Genomic DNA, 19,299 nt, shown 5'->3' on the forward strand with positions numbered 1-19,299 from the left:
TCAGCAAGTATAAAACCATTATATAGTTTCTAAAGACATCTCATAGTTTCAGTCTGACTAACTAAAGTATAAAATCTATCTCATATAGTTTCTAATGTGACTGCCGTTAGTAAACTAGCTGACCTATCTATCAAATCATGTTCACTGGTCTAAAAAAATCATGGCTAAAAATACTATTTACTGATTATTATAAAAACAGAAAAGGTACAACTTATGAACGAGCGAACAGAGCCGTCCACAAAGGCTAGTAGCCAGCAAGGGCAGTTACAGAAATCCAGGCGCCGCTGTGCTACCACATAAACCAGACAGGTGACAACGAAGCGAACACGTATTCTACCTGGAAAACAAAAGCAGGCGCATTCCCATAGTATCCAAACCGATACTGCAAATTCTCATAGTACCCACCATTTCATATAGCAAAACAACTCCAAGCATCATCTCATCTCAGTTAACTGAAACAGTGATACAGATATATAGATAAAGCATTGGCAATAGAAGGCACGAACAAGTACTTGAGTGCCTCTCCTATTCCTCATATCGTCATATATCTAATGTAGGTCAACACGATTATCCTATTTAACGACCACTTTACAAAATGCGAGCAGCCCGTGCTGTTGCAGGACCCATACGCACCCAAATCACCAAAACGCACTGCAAATCATGGTAAAAGTTGTCGACGCACCACGACCTTGCAGAAGATTGCCACCCCCGTGGTATCGAGCTGTTTTGGACTTTGCCACTAACCACCAATCAGGCAAGGTATTTGTACATATTTGCATTGTCCTTGTCGCGCTCCAAGTAGTCCCTTGTGATGAGATCCTCAATCCTCTTCTTTATGGCTTTGAAGTCAGGCTGCAATATCACCCGCCCAAGTAAGAAAATGAACAGAATACAACACAAGTGGCGAAACCAATTTTCTTCATATATGATTATCCTATATTGCGCAGCCACGGCCAAGTTAACAGTTATCTTTGTAGAACCTAACAACCTATGTCCTTGGTTTGGGACGTGACAATTTGCCATACATATGTAAGAGCTACCATAACATGATACTAATCAAATTCAATCCAAAAGGGTACATAATTACTTCTGATGCAACAACAGGATACCCAATGTACCATGGGCAGAAAATTGTAACTGACAGAAGAAAATAAGCTCAGTGGTGACTAAGCTATGAAGAACTTCTCAAATAGAAGATATACTTGTCAGTACCTTAAACATGCGGCTCAGCTGCTCAACACATTCAGCAACCAGCTGTTGATGACCCATAACTTTGCGGCTCTTCATAATGCGCACAATTGATGCATCAATTGCATACCTCCTGTCTTTGTCAACATCTTCAACAACCTTTTTCTTCTCATCAACAGGAGGGAGTGGAATCTGGAAAGAGTGACAATAAAATGAAATTAGCATAACAGCAACTAAACTCTTAAGTCTTACCAAACAGCAAAAGAACAGTAAATACCTTAATTCTTCTCATTCTGTCAGTAAATTTTGAATTGAACTCAAAAACATCATTGGGCGATATGGATCTATTTGCCGGTTCCTTGGTGAGGATCTTGTATTTCGCACAAGAAAGCGAATGAAGCAAGCGCACTACATCATCATCTGACAGATTTAATTGTGTTACAATCTCAGAATAACTAAGCCTGTCGGATCCATTGAACAGCAGTAGCAATGCAGCCTGTCAAAACAAGGCACGTGTTAAAAACGTCAGACAGGTTAATATAGCACCATTTATTGCGATACAGAAATGATCCAAGATTACCTGATATGTTGTAACAATGAGCTCAATGGGTTTAGCGTCAAACTTAGCATTGATGTTGCAGGTACCCAATGAGTAAATCCATGTCAGCTTCCTGTGCTTTGTTCTTGTTTGATAGAACTCCTTGAAAACCTCTACACATTTCACCTAGAAGCAGACATATATAAAGTCAATTTCAAAGAACATAAACATGTACCTAACATGCTTTTCTGAAATGAGCTAATATGCTCCATGAAACAAGTGCAGTGGTTGGTGCTCTTGAAGTGATTGAACAGTTAACTTACCATCTCAGCAGGAAGGTTTATGTCAAAAGTTTTGTAGCTTGGCCAGAATCCCGTTGTCAAAACAGTAACAGCCAAGTCTATCCCAGGATTCAACTCTGGATGTCCAGCTACAAACTCTTCAAACTTAGTCTGGTGATCTCTAGCGACAGTAAGGTCTGTAACCATGCCCTCCATTTTTGAAGTAAATTGTCCCCCACACTGTTGCTTGAGCTTTGTCAGAATACTTCTCTCATGCTCGTCATTAGCACTTTTGTCAAAAAGTAATCTTCTTGCAAGCTTCTTCCTGTAAGCCAGTTCACTTATTAAAAAACATAACCAAGTTCCAAAGGGCACAATTTCCTTACACACTTTGACACACAAGCATTTTTGTTAAATTACACAGGCATTAATGATACCATGTAAGGCCTTGTTTAGTTCCCAAAAAATTCCAAGATTCTCCATTACATCGAATCTTGAGGCACATGCATGGAGTATTAAATTTAGACAAAAACAAAAACTAATTACACAGTTTGCCTGTTTATCGCGAGATGAATATTTTGACCCTAATTAGTCTATGATTGGACAATATTTACCACAAACAAACGAAAGTGCTACAGTACCTAAAATCCAAAATTTTTGCCAACTAAACAAGGCCTAAGATAACAAGCACTCACCTATAGAACTCGGCAAATAGGTCTTTATCACTGATGTATGCCAGCAATCTCACCACCTGGAAACCAGTCACAATCAAATGTAAAGCTCTGGCACATAATTTATCAATAACAGCAAAAGGAAAAAAAACAGATGTACCTTCTCAAGGGCATCTTCAATGGCTTCATCACTGAGCTTTTCACTGCAACCTTTCTTCAGAATATTGTCGCAGAAGGTAGCCAACAACTCAGCACTTGAACTGCCAGAGACACCTTTGTTACAGAAGACCTCAAAGGCTTCTTTAAGTGCCTGTGGTAAGAATTATATGAGAATGAGACACAATTTGCAATTTCATGGAAACAGCAAAATGAAAATGAGATATTTCAGCTGAAGACCTTATGGAAGAGTGTATGTCCCTGGAAACATTCTGTCACATAAGCTACATATTTGTCATGCAGCTCAATGATTTTCCACACGAACACCTAAAAAACAAGAATAAATGTAAGCTAACATAACACACAACAAAAGCAGAGTGCGATCAAGATACACACCTGTTCCTGCATGCCAACCATATCCTTCTTCTCTGGCTGTAAAAGCAATAAATTGTAAAAACAATAATTTAGGTAAGATAACAAATCAGAAAATTAATCAAACATAGCAACAAAAATCAAACAGCTACATGGCAGAGTATCAAGCATACAAAGTGGTAATGTAAAGAAAAGGACTGGGAAATGTGAACTACTTAGCAACCTGATAATAGAGGTTAGATGAAGGCTGTTACAAACTATTAATGTGGAGTTTTTTCTGTTTCTATATATATGAATCAAAAAGGGCATAAAGGTAACAAATAATTTAACAGCTAAAGAAACACTGCACCTTCTTATTACTAGCAGAATCTTCAGCTTGCTTTACCAAGGCTGTGCCCTCATTTGTAACATGCTGTGGACAAATATAACTCAATCAGAACTGAACATCATGGTTCAAAGGAATAAAATGAGTGAGCTAAAAGAGAACATAGGCACCCTGCAAGGGAAAATAATACCGTTTTGAACATGTTAGAAATAGGCTCCAGACCGCGGGTGATTTTGGAGAAGAGCCTATACATCCTAGAAAGATCCTCAACCTGCAGTAATGGAGGGATGGCAGTGAATATTCAATATTGTTAGGAAGTCAGTCATTCATTAGATAATAATAATAATAACAAGGTTTTCAATCCAACCTTATCATCACGAAGCAAAGCAGAACATCCAGAATGCTCCTTCTCCAACAGCGGGGTTGCATACTGAGCAAGCAATTCATTTTGCACTTTCTGTCGAAATTCAAGATTATAATAATTTAAGGGTCATACGGGAAATATGTCGAGCACTATTCAAGACATAGCAACATTCTGAATTCAAAACTGAAATATTTGCTGCAAATAAAATATTGATTAAAAAAATATTGCAAAACTGGAAAAGAGAAGATTTTTCCACATACCTCCAACAACTTTTGTTCGCTGCTAATATGCAAATAGTGACCAACTCGCTCCTTCTCCCGCTTCAAACACTCCTCAGCCTTTTGAAAGAAGCATGCGGCCATTAAGAAATAGCCACACATAAAATACAGATAGAAAGAGACAGAAACCTTCTCAACTCTAGGTACCTTAATCATGTAATCTGGGCATGAGTCCTCAAGAATCCAGCTTTGAGCCTTGACAGAGTAGTACTCTGTAGTATCCTTGAGCAAGAAATCTTCGAAGTCATTCTCATAACACTCCATTTGACCCAAACCGATTTCAACAAAAATATCCAAGACATTCTTCAACAGAGCCCGGTCAATCTGTTCACCCTCACGTTCTTTGTCTATCTGTTAAAAGAAAGAACATCAGTTCTCAAATAGATGAAGCTTAAGGGATGTATGCAATCAGACAATTGGCCACTAATGCGCACAAAAGTTTTAAGATTCCCCACATGGAAGAGAGAATCGTGGTTTGTTTGGTCCTTACTATATTTCAAGTTTTCAACATATGCCAACATGTATAACTTTGAAGAAAATAAGTATGGTCAAAAACATATGTTGGAGATCAATATTAATGTCCAAACATCAAGCAAATAAAGAATGGAGCTAGTATATGTTAACCAACCATTTTATACTACCATTAATTCACAAAGAGATGCAAGGTCTCACCAGAGCAATCACTGCATCTTTAACTTGCCCTTTAATCTCTTGATAGATCTGTTACCACAGTTAAATTGATTAGAGCATATGCGGTTAAAAAGCATGAGTGAGAAAGAAGCTGGACACTAAGTAACTGTTGTTTTACCAATTCTCGGAAGCAAGTAAGGCCAACTTCTTTAAGTGGGGTAAGTGACCTCCTTGATATGAAGTACCGGTCAAGGTAATGAAAGAAACGTGAGAGCCAGCGAACCATGACTTTATGGTTTGACCACCTTTGCACTAGCTCCCTCAGCATAAACTCGTCATGTTTCTCCCTTAACGAAGGTAGTACCTGCAAGAAATTATAATTTAGTGAGAACACTCTCAGCAGTGAATTTACAAATACAGTGAAGAGGATAATATTATAGTTAGATTAAAGCTGTCATACAAAATTAGAGCATGACTCATGGGTTCAACCTCTAGTCATGAAGACACCAAAAGCTAAAGGGGAGGTGTACAGGTTTCTTTTACAAATCAAATATGCTTGTCAAACAATAAATTAGCAAGCTACAGAAAAAGCTCCTGCAATTTGACACTAGCATCCATGGGTACTCAATTATACAAACCATTATTATCTTCCTGCCATAGATAGCATCAGTTAGTGTCTAATTTCGGTCCTTTTAAAGGTGCTGCAAGAATACAAAAAGGTACTCTATACATGATCTATAAGAAATGAGCTTCAGTGTACAAAGAATGGGCGCATAATTGTTTTGTCAAGTAGCTGGGCCAATTGTTTCACCAAATCAAGATGCTTATTACAATTAAACTAAAGAGATTAACTTATCCTGTAGAAAAAAGAGATGGACAACAGGGGAAAAGAAAGCTACCACTGCAATATTTGCAGCGTAAAAAAAGTTCTGATTACTCCATTTACAAATTACAATCAGATCAGCACAATTCTATATATGGCCTTGTTTAGTTCACCCCGAAATCCAAAAAGTTTTCAAGATTCCCCGTCACATCAAATCTTGCGGCACATGCATGAAGCATTAAATATAGACGAAAACAATCGCGAGACAAATCTTTTGATCCTAGTTAGTTCATGATTGGACAATATTTGTCAAATAAAAACGAAAGTGCTACAGTAGCGAAATCCGAAATTTTTTTGGCACTAAACAAGGCCTATATTATTATAATGGTTGACCATCTATGACAAACAACTTCCATTTCCCCCCCAAAAAAAGTGTTAATACAGAATGGATGAAACAATCCTGGTTTGCTGTCTACCCTTAACAAGCCCATAACAGAAAACAAATTGCAACAAAAAGCAAATGGAAATAGCCACAGTGATATCACAACACATCTAATGAATCTACTGGAGCCAACAGAAAACCAGGTCCAAGTGTACAAGTAAATGGGCACAGAATTGTTACAAAGACACATAAAGTAGCTGGACCAATCATTTCACCTAATCAAGATGCTTACAATTGTTTTAAAGAGATTGAATTATCCTGTACAAATCAAGAGATGAACAAAAGAAGGGGAAGAGAGAGCTACCACTGCAATATTTGCAGCATAAAAAAATTCTGATTAGCTCATTTACAAAGTACGATCAAACAGTTCAACCATCTATGACAACACCAAAGCTAAAAAAATACATCCAAACTGCCGTATTCCCCTCATAGTAGGATATCTAACCCTAATACCACGCCGCAGATACAAAACAATCTAGGTCGAATACAGACATTCACATGAGCAAGAGGGATACGAACAGGAGGCTCACCATGGATGTGATGTACTCCTCGAACGACTCCCTATACTTGTCGTAAAGCTGCTGCGAGTAGTCGTGTGGCGGCTTCTGCGTGCACATGTTGTATATCGTCCTGCGACAAGGGGACCAAAACCCTAGATCAGAACCGGATCGAAGCGGATCGAGTTGGGAAACCCTAGCGCGGCCGCCGCCGCGAAGGAGGACGGCAGCGAAGAGGACGTAGGGGAGAGAGAGAGAGAGAGGCGTACGTGTAGAGCATCATGTAGTCCTCGGAGCTGAACTGCGGCTCGGGCTTGCCCTCGAGGATGTTCTTCAGCTTGGTGATGCCCTTCTGCATGAAGGCCCATCCCTCCTCCAGATCGATTGTCCTACGCTCCTGCCCCGCCATCGCCGCGGGCGGAGGTGGCGGTGCCGACGCGCGGAGAGAGAAACCCTAGCGCCGCCGCTGGGGGTTTGGTGGTGCGCCTTGGGGGAGGACGGGATGGCGAGGGTCCTCGAGAGGCGAGCGCGAGAGGCGGAACGGGGGGGAAGGAGAGAGAGGCGAGCGCGTGGGCGTGATGAGAGGGCTGGGGGGGTTCTGTTGTATACCGCCGCGGCTGACCGCCTTCCTGGCGGCCCCCCTCCTCAGTTGGGGAGATCCCGTGTGATTCAGACTCCGTCCCCGTCGTCCGATCGCGAGGTGGACGGCCCAGATGACGAGCCTTGCGCTAGATGTGGATCATTTGTATGAAAATCAAATCAAACTACTTCTGTATTCAATCCCGGGCTCCTAATAAATAGAGTTAGCTGTTTAGTACCTAGTAATTTATTTACTTTAGCTAGTCCTGGATTTATATAACTTATTAAATAAATTATTCTACATTTTTTGCAAAAAAAAATAAAATATATTAAAGATCAAATAGTATCATTATAGATTTAGCTAGTTCTTGATTTATATAACTTATTAATAAATTATTCTACGTTTTTTGCGAAACAAATAATAAAGTATATTAAAGATCAAATAGTATCATTACAGATTATTAGAGAGAGGGAACGAACTGAAAAGAACAAAGAAAAAAGACTGACCTAATAGTAAAATAAGCGAGTTCATGGGCTACATCATCTTGACTCCTACTAATCTTAACCACCTCTAAACTATTCAACATTTGATCATGGCACGAAATAAGTATATTGGTAAATTCATTTTGAATAATAGTTGATCTAATAATTATACAGTTTGGTGTTCTAGGTGCTGAAATTTTATCTTAAAAAATTAGTCCGGCTTAGCATGATCTTATTCGGGATCAACCTAAGACTAGCTATGTTTTGGAATGACATGTACTTTATATTGTGTTTAAAGTTTCTCTATTATGTTATTTATTATCATATAATGAAATATTAGTGAATCGAGTGTTTAGTTGTACAGAGGCATGACAAAAGGTACTGGTCGATATGTAAATAATACGTGCAATAATAGTTGATCTTCAACGCGTAACAAAAACCCTTTGCAGCGAGCCATGTCATGTGTCCTTGGCTAAATTCTTTCCAGCCTCACTCATCTCTCCAACGTCTCTCTCTCTCTCCTCTCTTTTTGCACCATCTCCTTCTCCTCTCTCCCTAAATCCTAGCCATCACCTCTCCCCCACTATAGCAACCGCTCCTAACCCTAGCCGCCACACCACTAAGGGGGCCCTCCAACAGAGCTCTTACATAAGTAATGATTTGTGCACTTGAAACCCTTAGGATTAACCAAAATATCTTTTTGTTGTAATTAAATAGAAGACTCATAGTTCCTTTTCTCTCTCCGAATGTCACGAGATCATGCCTGTGGGGGTATAAACCCCTATACCCTCATGGGCCTATATGGGCCGCATCATCAGAGGTGGCTCGGCCCACAAGATGAAGACGTGCGGCGCACGACTGGTCGGCGTGCACCGCAAGGCTACAAGATTTTGTACCAAATAGGATACTTTGCTTGTAACTCTGTCCCTTCAGGATATATAAGGAGGGGCAGGGGTCCTTAGAGGACAAGAGCATACAGATTATTCTCTCAACACAAATCAATACAACCAGACGCGGGACGTAGGTATTACGCCAACTCGGCGGCCGAACCTGGATAAAAAGCTTGTCCGTGTCTTGCGTCACCATCGAGTTCGTAGTTTGCGCACCGTCTACCGATAAACTACTACCGTGGGTATACCCCAAGGTAGACTGCCGACCAGCTTTCGTCGACAGTGGCGCGCCAGGTAGGGGGTGTGCGTACAACTTCTTCGACGAACGAGATGGGCATCATCCCCGACTTCGTGGCGGGCGACTTCACGTTCACCGTCAGCTTCAACAGCTTCACCGCCACGACCACGGAGGAGGTGTAGATCCGATCTGCGCCAACCACTTCTTCATCGACGTCGGCGGCGGCTTCAACCACGCTGACTACGACTCCAACTACTCCAGCAACGACTCCGACCACGCCGACAACGCGTCGCACGCTTTCCTGCTACAAAGGGAGGCAGATCGACAACACCGACCTGCTCGGGCCATCGACCAAATTGTTTAGCCTACTTTCTCTAACCACGAGTCGCAATAATAATCGCCGCGAAGAACGGCGCTACGACAACCGCGACCACCGTCACGATAACAGGTCCAAAAGCTCAAGGGCCAGACAAATTTGTCGTCACCGACCAGACTTTCATCCAAAGATAAGTACACTTCTAATATTTTATTTATTTTTGGCATAATATTTTCAATATTATTATTCTTCAAAACAACTTTTTTAGCCGACTAGTTTTTTCTCCTACACGAGCTTTCCAGAGCCGGTACTGTCTCCGACTCCTCCCTACACGTGCACGAGATCCGCCCTCTGCGTTCCGGGTGGTCGGCAGTACCTCTCTGACGTGGCTGACAATCCTACGCGTGCCTAGGTTCCGCACCTCATGCTGATTGTTGGCTAGACCAGAGCTGGTACAAGCTCTAGGATGAATTAACAACTCGTGCTAATTTTATAACAAAAAATCTAAAACTTATCTCAGTACTGATTTTTATCTAAAGTTTATTTATACATCATGTACTACCTATTCTTTATATTTATTTTTCAGTGGTTTGGCCCAGTCGACAAGCTACGCTCGGGGACTCGTCGACTATTCCCTACGCTGTGCCCGGGGACTGCTCCGACCACCGAGCACGTTTACGTTCCCAACCACGCTCGGGGACTTGTCGACTACTCTCTATGCTGTGCTCGAAGACTGTGCCGACCACCGAGCACTATACGCTCGGGGACTGGTCAACCAGCTCACCAATTTATGAACTTGGGGACTGCACCGACCACCGAGCACTATACGCTCGGGGACTGGTCGACCAGCTCACCAATTTATGAACTTGGGGACTGCACCGACCACCGAGCACTATACGCTCGGGGACTGGTCGACCAGCCCACCAATTTGAGAATTCGGGGACTGTACCGACCAACGAGCGTTATATGCTCGGAGACTGGTCGATTAGTCTATTCAATTGCAGACGAGCATGATATGCTCAGGGACTGGTAAATTCAATTTTTTAGACCTTGCTACAAGGCTCATACTTCGCCTTCCAGCAAGCTCGGAGACTACATCGGTACGATGCATCTAGCGATGCATCTCAGTCTCAAAACTACTTTGGGGAATTTTCTTTTGACCCTGGCACCACGTGCCTACGTCACCTACTACCAGGCTCGGGGACTAAGTGGGCACACTTCACCTTGCGGTGAATATGCTTGCTATTTTGAGGTCTATACTTTTCAGAAAAGTAAAGTGGACACACTTCAACAAGAAAGAAATCTTTTTTAATTAAGAGCACCATGCATTCTTCGAACAACCTGCTTCTTCGATGTCAATGTTGATCAACTGTCTTTTGAGTTGGTCAAAATACCGTTGCAACTGTTCGGGCGACTTTCCTGCTTATTGAAGACGTCAAGCCTCACTGATCGAAGAAGCTCAAGACGGCGTGTTACATCACAATACATGGTGCTCGGGGACTAGCTGTGGGGGTATAAACCCCTATACCCTCATGGGCCTATATGGGCCGCACCATCAGAGGTGGCTCGGCCCACAAGATGAAGACGTGCGGCGCACGACTGGTCGGCGTGCACCGCAAGGCTACAAGATTTTGTACCAAATAGGATACTTTGCTTGTAACTCTGTCCCTTCAGGATATATAAGGAGGGGCAGGGGTCCCTAGAGGACAAGAGCATACAGATTATTCTCTCAACACAAATCAATACAACCAGACGCAGGACGTAGGTATTACGCCAACTCGGCGGCCGAACCTGGATAAAAAGCTTGTCCGTGTCTTGCGTCACCATCGAGTTCGTAGTTTGCGCACCGTCTACCGATAAACTACTACCGTGGGTATACCCCAAGGTAGACTGCCGACCAGCTTTCGTCGACAATGCCCAATTTCACTAAAAAAAGAAGAAGAAACAAGCCCCAAGGGGTGGAAAGAAGAAGACTCTCGGTTCTTATAGATATGCATCTATTTACTCATTTTATTGCCTATTCATTTTAGTTTTTGAGGTTAGTTTTTATAAACAAGGAAAGAATTAAGTATTGTTTATGGTATTGGGATAAATTTTTTGTCTTGTCCTTTACAAACCTGTTGTGTTATTTGAAAAAGGTTGGGTCATGTTTTTAATCAATGCTCCTTTGTATTCATCTAGGTCAACGATGATATAGTGGAAACATCTTGCTTCTTCTATAGCTATGACTTGGTTTCTAGAAGTATACTATGAGCTTTCATATGTCAGATTCATACCTTATGGAGATATCTGGATTCAACGCACAGAACTAGGATATTATGAAGGTTGCAATTGCTATAAAGATGATAACTTACCCAGACGAAAAAGTTGAGCACCCGTCTAAGGTGAGTCTGAAGCCATAATACTAATCTACAAGTATATTTTTATTCACAATGAGTCGCTATCGTTCTAATATTCATGCAATTGAGTATCATACGAATAGCTCGGACGATGAAACTATAGTTGTTATGCTAAATGTGCTTGGCCAACACAAATTAAATAAGTTTTGCATTCTTCGTTCAAGTCAATTCCATCTTTTGCCACCATTTGGTGAGTTGCAGTGCCATACATGTTATAAAATAGCATATCTTCACTTCCCATGTACTAATAATTATAATATTGCTTGGAAACAAGTCTAATCAATTATTAATAAAGGACTATTATAAGTCTATCAGAATGTAAATTGATAAAATTGTCTTCTTTCGAATAGTTCCTTTTGTTTCCATTTACCCTTTCCCCTTTTCTTAGGGAAATGTTGATGACAAATTTTGTATGGATCTTGTATAGTGGTCAATCGACATCTTGTCCAATAACAAAATGCTGATGCAAAATCGTTGTGTTTTAAATCTTGGGGCGTGTTTAGTTCTTAAAATTTTTCCAAAACTACGAGGATTCCCCGCGCGTTGCCGCGGGTATAAAGAAAGAATATAAAAAGATAAAATGTTAATTACTAAGTATTAAGATATGTATATATATGGTGTCGTAAATTCCATCATAACCTTAAACACTGAGAAATCAGTCATCACCTAGCTGTCATTCACATGCTGACATGGAGATGGCTAGGTGGCCTCCACTTGAATAAATAAAAAAAACACAATCTATCGATGATGTTCGCAAATTGAATAAAGAAAACTACTGTCTTATCTCTTGTGCGGAGAGGCTTCTTGGCTTTTTAACTGCTCAAAGAACTTCACAGTATGGATCAGCGCAAGGTTTCTCAGCTTCTCTCAGAAGCTTTGGAGAACAGCACAAAAGCAGATCGAGCGACAGCGCAAGGCTTGTCGGCTTCTCTCAGTGGCTTGGAGGACGACACAAAACTACAAAAGTGGATTGGGCCGGCACCAAAGCAGGGTGGCCACACGTAGACATGGGGCAGCCGACGTGGATGCAGAGTTGCCAGGCGCCCCGACAGAGTGACCGGAGCCGAAGCGAAGAGGGCCAGCGCTGAGGCGGACCCGTCCGCCGCCGATGCAAAGGTAGAGAGGGGCAGGACGGAGGTGGAGTAGCCAACGCGGAGAGGACCACGTCTGCGAAGGTCTCCTTTCTCTTGTCGTCAACGTCGATGAGCACGGTGGAGATAAGAAAGGAAATAACATACACACAACTATTAAAGACGAAGGTAGCGCGATGGTTGAGTTTCTTCCGTAGGCGTTTGTAGGGATGTGGCTGATGAATCGATGTGGAAATAAATGCTTGTGCCTGTTCGTTTGGTGCGCCGGGCCGCCGACACTCATGTGATGTGTTGGTGCATTGAGGGGGAAGCCGAAGAGATGATGGCAGCTGGTTAACGATGTGGAGAGGATTGATATGTTTTTATTGCCGAGTGGAGGTGGAGGTGGGATTTGTTTTCGTTAGTTAAAGGTGTGTTGCCTTCTTCGTGTGCTAGAGGAGATGGCGGGCACTGTAGGGGGCAGGAGAAAAAGTGGATGACGTGGCTAAAGGAGATGCTAGAGAATTAGACTAGTGAGGTTTATATTTATATAAGAGATATAGATTTTTTTAAGATTTTTCGTCACATCAAATCTTTAGATGCATGCATGAAACATTAAATATAGACAAAAAATAACCAATTGTTCAGTTTAACTGTAATTTATGAGACAAATTTTTAAGTCTAGTTAGTTCATAATTGAATAATAATTATCGAATACAAACATAAAAAATACTACTCCATCTCAAATTATAAGTCATTCCAAGAATTTTGAAGAGTCAAAGGATCTCAAGTTTGATCAAAATTTATATGGTAGGATAATAATATTTATGATATCAACTAACTATCATTAGATTATTTATTAATTATATTTTTTTATAGTTTATCTATTTGATGCCATAAAACTTTATAATTTTTTCTATAATTTTGATCAAACTTGAGATGCTTTAACTCTACATGATTCTTGGAATGACTTATAATTTATGACGAAGGGAGTACAACCAAACTCAAAATTTTCACAACTAAGGCCTTGTTTAGACCCGAAAAGTTTTTGGATTTTGATACCGTAGCAATTTCGTTTTTATTTGATAAATATTGTCCAATCATGGAGTAACTAGGCTTAAAATATCTGTCACACACGCCCACACACGCCCACATATTTGACAAATATTTCCGTTTTTCTCAGGGTTTCGTGCCGTCCGGCCACACACGCCCACATAGCAACCGGGGGCTGCCAAACCGGACCGCGTCGGGCCACCCTTTCCGGCCAGAGCCTCGTTCCACTCACTACTCCGTGCTCCCCCACGCGCTCGCACCCGAGCCCCCGATCCACCACCGCGGCCGCGATGAGCACCGCCTCCGGCGACGGCGCGGACGCCGGCGGCGACGGGGCCTCCTCTGCAGCGGCCGGCGCGTCGGCGCCCGCGGGGAGGCGGATCCCGCCCGCCTCGTCCATGCCGTGGGTCCGCAACCTCCGCCGCTTCGTCGGCACGGGCGCCGGCCTCGGATCCGAGGCCCTCATGGGTCAGTGCCTCTCGCCTCTGCTCCTTCCTTAGCCGCCCCGGCCTCCCTCATGCCGCTAGGCTAGGCTCGGTCGGAGCTCCGCGCTTTGGGATTTCGAGGCGGTGGTGGTTAGGTGCTAGGACTAGGGTTTACCTGCGCCCCAGTTTGAAATGTGTGTGGTAGGAGGATGGGATCTGTGCACCGTAGAATTTATCTTGATGTAATGCAGCCCCACGGTTACCTGAAAAGGTTGGATACTGATTTGCAGCTGTTAATTTTGGTGGTGATTCATTGGGGGAAGAGAATGGTGCTTCCTGAAGAGATAGTGATGTTCAGGAATACTAGAGATTTTTGATATGTGCTGTTTGAGCTTGAACCTATACTGATTTGGTGATAGGGGGATACCTGGCCTCAGGACAGTGGGCTTGACTGGCTGAGTGCTAAGTACTTCTCTGTCACTGCACCTGTACGGGGAACTAGGACCCTTTTTCTTTTGTAATTTATCACAATTATTGGGTTAAAGTAGTTTGGTAGTTCCTTGATCATGGGTGCAGGAAAGTGATACAAAAAACTAGCATGTTCTCTTTGGAAACAAGCTTCAAAATGAAATGCTAGACTCTAGTGGTTGCTTTGTTAATCAACATATATATTTCGCACCACACTCATAAATTGTTCTATACGCACAATTTGCAGAACTGGAGACTAAAAGGATATTGCTTGAGATTTTCAAGGAGCGGCAGCGGAAGAGTGCCGAAGCTGGTTCCATCCCAAGTTTTTACAAGAAGGTGCATGATTCAGTTTGCTGACTGTTCTTGTCCTTTTTTTTTTATTTTTACTCTTAAGGTGAAACCTACATCTTAACTTAAAATATAACAGTAGCGGCTCTAGCTGCCTGTATAGAGGGTAGAAATTTCTTTTGGGTTCCCTCAGTAACTACACTTGGTTCTATTTTGTAGAATCTAACACCTTAGTTCTGGATACTAAACTAATATCCATCTTGTGCCCAGAAACCTGAAGAAGGATCCATTAGCTCTAGAGTTCAGAGGTTGGCCAAGTACAGGTTTCTAAAGGTAACATCAGGCTTTTCTTTTGATTTGTGGATATGCTAAGCTTTATTTTGCCTTACGGGAGCTTTTCAATACCAATTACAGAAACAATCAGAGCTTCTGCTGAATGCTGATGATCTTGATGCCATGTGGGTTTGTCTTAGAGAAAATTGTGTTATTGATGATGCTACTGGTGCTGAAAAGGTAAGATTCTTTTTTGATACATGTATTTTGCACCACATCCAGTTGTAAAGTCTTAGTTCTTGTTGCATGTTTGAATGTCAGCATACTAGTTTTGTTCTGTTTCAATTGCTCACCGCTAACATCAACAGGTCATCGCTAACAGCTACATGTGTGATCTCCATTTATGTCGCTTTAGCTGATTATGTAGCACTCTTTTTATTATTATTATATCTCCCTTTCTTATTTCTTTCTGGAATGCTGCAGATGAATTATGAAGATTTCTGCCATATTGCCACAGTCTGCACGGAGCAGATTGGTCAGAAATGCAAACGTTTCTTCAGCCCTTCAAACTTTATGAAGTTTGAGAAGGATGATTCTGGGAGGATTGCTATCCTACCATTTTATCTTTATGTCATGCGAACAGTGAGTTATTTTCTGCAAGAAAGAGTAGTTAAAATTGCCAGCTAGTTTTGTCCCACATGCTTCATTTTGTCTCTAATAGATTGTGGGTTAGTTAAAACCGGCATTGTTAGCAATTCTGTTCTCTATTCTTATCTGAAGTAAATTTTTTACTTCATTATTAATTATTCTGTTTCATTATTTATACCAAGTTTGTCTAAATAACTGTTAGGCTACACCTTAGAATCTAATTGTGCAAATTATGGTGCTATATACTGATCATTTGCTTACTGGTGTTTCTGCAGGTTTCTCTTACTCAAGCAAGAATTGATATGAGTGAGCTTGATGAGGATTCTGATGGTTTCCTTCAGCCTCATGTAAGGACACCTCAGGACATGTTGATGATACTTTGCACCTTAGAAGTGTTTTTATGCCTTACTTGTTCTCGTAGGAAATGGAAGCATGTATAAGGGGACTCACTCATTTTTTTTCATAGGAAATGGAAGCATATATTAGAGGACTCATCCCCAATTTGGCACAATTGCGTGACATGCCCACTGCATTTGTCCAGATGTACTGCCGTATAGCTGCACGCAAGTTCTTTTTCTTCTGTGATCCACACAGACGGGGTATAACAAAATACTAGATTTATATAGTTGATTTATATCCAAAACAACATTATGAGATTAACTGCCTATGTCGTATTATACTGTTTATCCTTGCAGGGAAAGCATGTATAAAGAAAGTGTTGCTGAGCAATTGTCTTCAAGAGCTAATGGAACTACATCAGGTACATTTTTAATATATTTTTGCACTGTTCAACGTGGTAAACTTGAGAATATTATAGTTCTACAGTGTAACGTTGCTGCATACTTGTATTTCACATGATTTTGGGGATTTGTGCATTTTGATGATTATATCATCACTTGTATTTTCAGGAGAGCGAGGAAGAGGTAACCGATACCGAGCAGGCAGAAAATTGGTTTTCCTTAACTTCAGCTCAGCGCATATGTGGTATGTCAGCTGGAATTCTCATAAATGGTTGTTTTCCCCATGGATTTGAAATGTACCATTCTAGTGTGGTGTATGATCTGTGTTTGATTTTTACCTCAACCCTGTGCAGACATGTTTCTTGCACTAGATAAGGATACTAATGGTACACTGAGCAAACAAGAGCTCAAGGAATATGCAGATGGCACATTGACTGAGATTTTCATTGAAAGAGGTTAAAATCTGTCACTATTCTGTATATACTTTTGTTATTGTTGTGTCAAAACTTGTCTTTAGGCAGAGAGTTTATTCATGAATACATAACAACGATGCGGTTGTGTTTTTCAGTTTTTGATGAGCATGTCCGCCGGAGCAAAGTTGGAGGTGGAAACAGTCGTGAGATGGACTTTGAAAGCTTTCTTGATTTTGTTTTGGCTCTAGAAAACAAAGATACCCCTGAAGGCCTGACATATTTATTTAGATGCCTTGATCTTAATGGAAGAGGGTTCCTTACAACTGCAGATATCCATACTTTATTTAGGTATGTAATTATGTATGGACTAATTTACACTATATCGTTACTGGGTTCTTATGATAGTTGCTAGTCTGATGATAAATCTACTTGTTCATGGTCATGGACATGCAGATGCAGGCCCCCTTTTTCCGATGGCCAAATTAAAGTGTTTTAGTAATACCTTTTCAAATTTAATTTGAAAATTGAACCCTTGTGATGAATCTATTTGGCTTGAAAGCAGTATCAAACTTACTTTGGTTTGACTTGCTCCATTGCGGTGCTCTACTTTGACATTTGTATTTTTGCGAAGTACCTGCCTATAAAAGTAAAAGAGGGGTAAAAGGACTGGACTCTTAAACTACATGAGGTTGGCTTGAAACTTACTTTCGTTGATTCAGTCGCACTACCTATTTCTGCTATTCCAAGCTGGCTAGAGTCAGCCTGTCATCATTATGGATTTACATGTATATATTACAATAAAAGAAATTAAAATTTGTGTTCAATAATACTGTGAGACAAAACTTGGGTTCTGTTCAAATCCAATTTTGAGAAGCACCTGCATTCTGGAAGAAAAGAAAGGAGGTTGTTTCGAGTTAACATTCCTACCTGATACCATCTTCCTAGATTGAATCTGTCATTTTTTGTGCTTGCTGAACTTTTAGTCTGTTCTGCTGGCCTTAACAGGCAGTATATCAGTTGCTCATGGCCACAATGCATCCTCTATTTTGTTTTTTCTTTTTGATTTAATTTTAATCACCAGTTGCAATCTTGTTAGACGTGGATGTGACTGACAAATATTGTCCCAGAAGGCTTTCATAGACAGTATATCGGTTTGACAGGCAGTATACCGGTCGCTGTTTTGCTTTTATGGAGTCTCACTAGCTACATTTGTACTTTCTAAATCCAGTAATATTTTAATGTAATTTGTTGATTAAAAACAGTTTCAACTATTATAGCTGATACTAGAAAATGCTCAATACAACAAGTTAGTCAACTCAGATATTTGATCTCATTTTTTGATACTTCTCATTTCTAAGTAGTCTTCACGATATGTTTTCAATTCGTGCTCTAAATTCTTACAACACCATGCTAGTGGAGTCTTATGTATTGAACTTATTCTATGATGTGCCCCATGACATCAGTAGGCTGCTTTCTGTTTAATTTGATCATTCATGTTTCTCATGCAACCCTTTTCATGTTTTCAGAGACGTACACCAGAAATGGATTGAGGGCGGGAACTATGAGCTTTGCATCGAAGATGTGAGGGATGAAATCTGGGACATGGTGAAGCCCGCAGATCCTCTCAGGATCTCGCTGCCAGATCTTCTTTCTTGCAAGCAAGGCGGGACTATCGCCAGCATGCTTATAGATGTGCGTGGCTTCTGGGCCCACGACAACAGGGAGAACCTTCTCCAGGAAGAGGAAGAGCAAGTGGAAGAGGCATGAGTTCTGTTCTCCAGCTGTCAAGTAACCGTATCCGGTGCCTCAAAGTCGCAACATCCTACGAATTGCCTGTACTGTGGTATCAGTCACTGTAACTTAGCTAGCGTATTAGATCCGTCGCCACCTCCTGTTTCCTGGAGCTTGTTGTAAGTGTGCCATAGTGGTCTTTTGAACTTGTTGAGGCTAGCGTGGTTTGGCCATGTTGACATCTGAACAATACAGCCTCGGCAGCCTGTATGTACATCTCGATTGCACCAAGCGCGCAATCCTGACTACGGCATTATGCCTGTAAGCCTATATGTAATATACATTGTGTTCATTTCGTGCATGGCTTGTGGATCGTTACTTGATTGCGTGGATTGTGCCATTTTTGCTACATCGCAGAAGCTTCTGCTCGATTAGTGGTGACTGGTGAAGCTCTAACCTTGTTTGTTTGGCTGATAAGCCGTGGCAAAAAGTACTGTTGGTTGATTTGTTGTGAGAGAAAAATACATGGCTGGCACATTTGGAACCGTTTGTAAAGCTCAACGCCTCAACTTCCATCCATAGTCTAATTTTTTTGCTTGGTCATTGTTGTGTTGTTGCTTCCAAGTATGTTATTTTAAAATTAAATTAAAATGGTATGCTTCTCCCTGGGTAGGGATGAAAACGGTACGGATATTTTTCGACCGTATTCGAGACCGA

General features: G+C 41.3%; 2 protein-coding genes across 2 annotated transcripts; one reads left to right on the forward strand and one right to left on the reverse strand.

The window, feature by feature from the left end:
• On the reverse strand, positions 384–7,149 carry LOC8075980 (cullin-1). Its single transcript, XM_002440553.2, has 18 exons — positions 6,835–7,149; positions 6,599–6,698; positions 4,982–5,167; positions 4,846–4,893; positions 4,321–4,524; positions 4,156–4,233; positions 3,899–3,988; positions 3,722–3,802; positions 3,556–3,618; positions 3,231–3,266; positions 3,075–3,161; positions 2,839–2,988; positions 2,703–2,758; positions 2,050–2,332; positions 1,769–1,912; positions 1,466–1,684; positions 1,213–1,380; positions 384–852 (listed from the first exon to the last, which is right to left on the reverse strand). The coding sequence occupies exons 1-18, from the start codon at positions 6,972–6,974 to the stop codon at positions 751–753; spliced, it is 2,235 nt and encodes a 744-aa protein (XP_002440598.1). The 5' UTR covers positions 6,975–7,149; the 3' UTR covers positions 384–750.
• On the forward strand, positions 13,757–18,965 carry LOC8069499 (probable serine/threonine-protein phosphatase 2A regulatory subunit B'' subunit TON2). Its single transcript, XM_002439243.2, has 12 exons — positions 13,757–14,061; positions 14,734–14,825; positions 15,048–15,110; positions 15,192–15,290; positions 15,534–15,692; positions 15,974–16,045; positions 16,165–16,297; positions 16,394–16,458; positions 16,607–16,682; positions 16,792–16,893; positions 17,007–17,199; positions 18,378–18,965. The coding sequence occupies exons 1-12, from the start codon at positions 13,884–13,886 to the stop codon at positions 18,616–18,618; spliced, it is 1,473 nt and encodes a 490-aa protein (XP_002439288.1). The 5' UTR covers positions 13,757–13,883; the 3' UTR covers positions 18,619–18,965.

This window comes from Sorghum bicolor, chromosome 9 (assembly GCF_000003195.3).
Source record: "Sorghum bicolor cultivar BTx623 chromosome 9, Sorghum_bicolor_NCBIv3, whole genome shotgun sequence".
NCBI classification, from domain to species: domain Eukaryota; kingdom Viridiplantae; phylum Streptophyta; class Magnoliopsida; order Poales; family Poaceae; genus Sorghum; species Sorghum bicolor.

Coding starts and splice junctions, on each gene's coding strand:
- LOC8069499 (XM_002439243.2), top strand. CDS start 13,884: ATGAGCACCGCCTCCGGCGACGGCGCGGACGCCGGCGGCGACGGGGCC. Junction 16,298..16,393: donor CTGTGATCCACACAGACGGG/GTATAACAAAAT, acceptor TTATCCTTGCAG/GGAAAGCATGTATAAAGAAA. Junction 16,683..16,791: donor TTCAGCTCAGCGCATATGTG/GTATGTCAGCTG, acceptor AACCCTGTGCAG/ACATGTTTCTTGCACTAGAT.
- LOC8075980 (XM_002440553.2), bottom strand. CDS start 6,974: ATGGCGGGGCAGGAGCGTAGGACAATCGATCTGGAGGAGGGATGGGCC. Junction 6,699..6,834: donor GACTACATGATGCTCTACAC/GTACGCCTCTCT, acceptor CCCTTGTCGCAG/GACGATATACAACATGTGCA. Junction 3,803..3,898: donor CTTTGCTTCGTGATGATAAG/GTTGGATTGAAA, acceptor CCATTACTGCAG/GTTGAGGATCTTTCTAGGAT.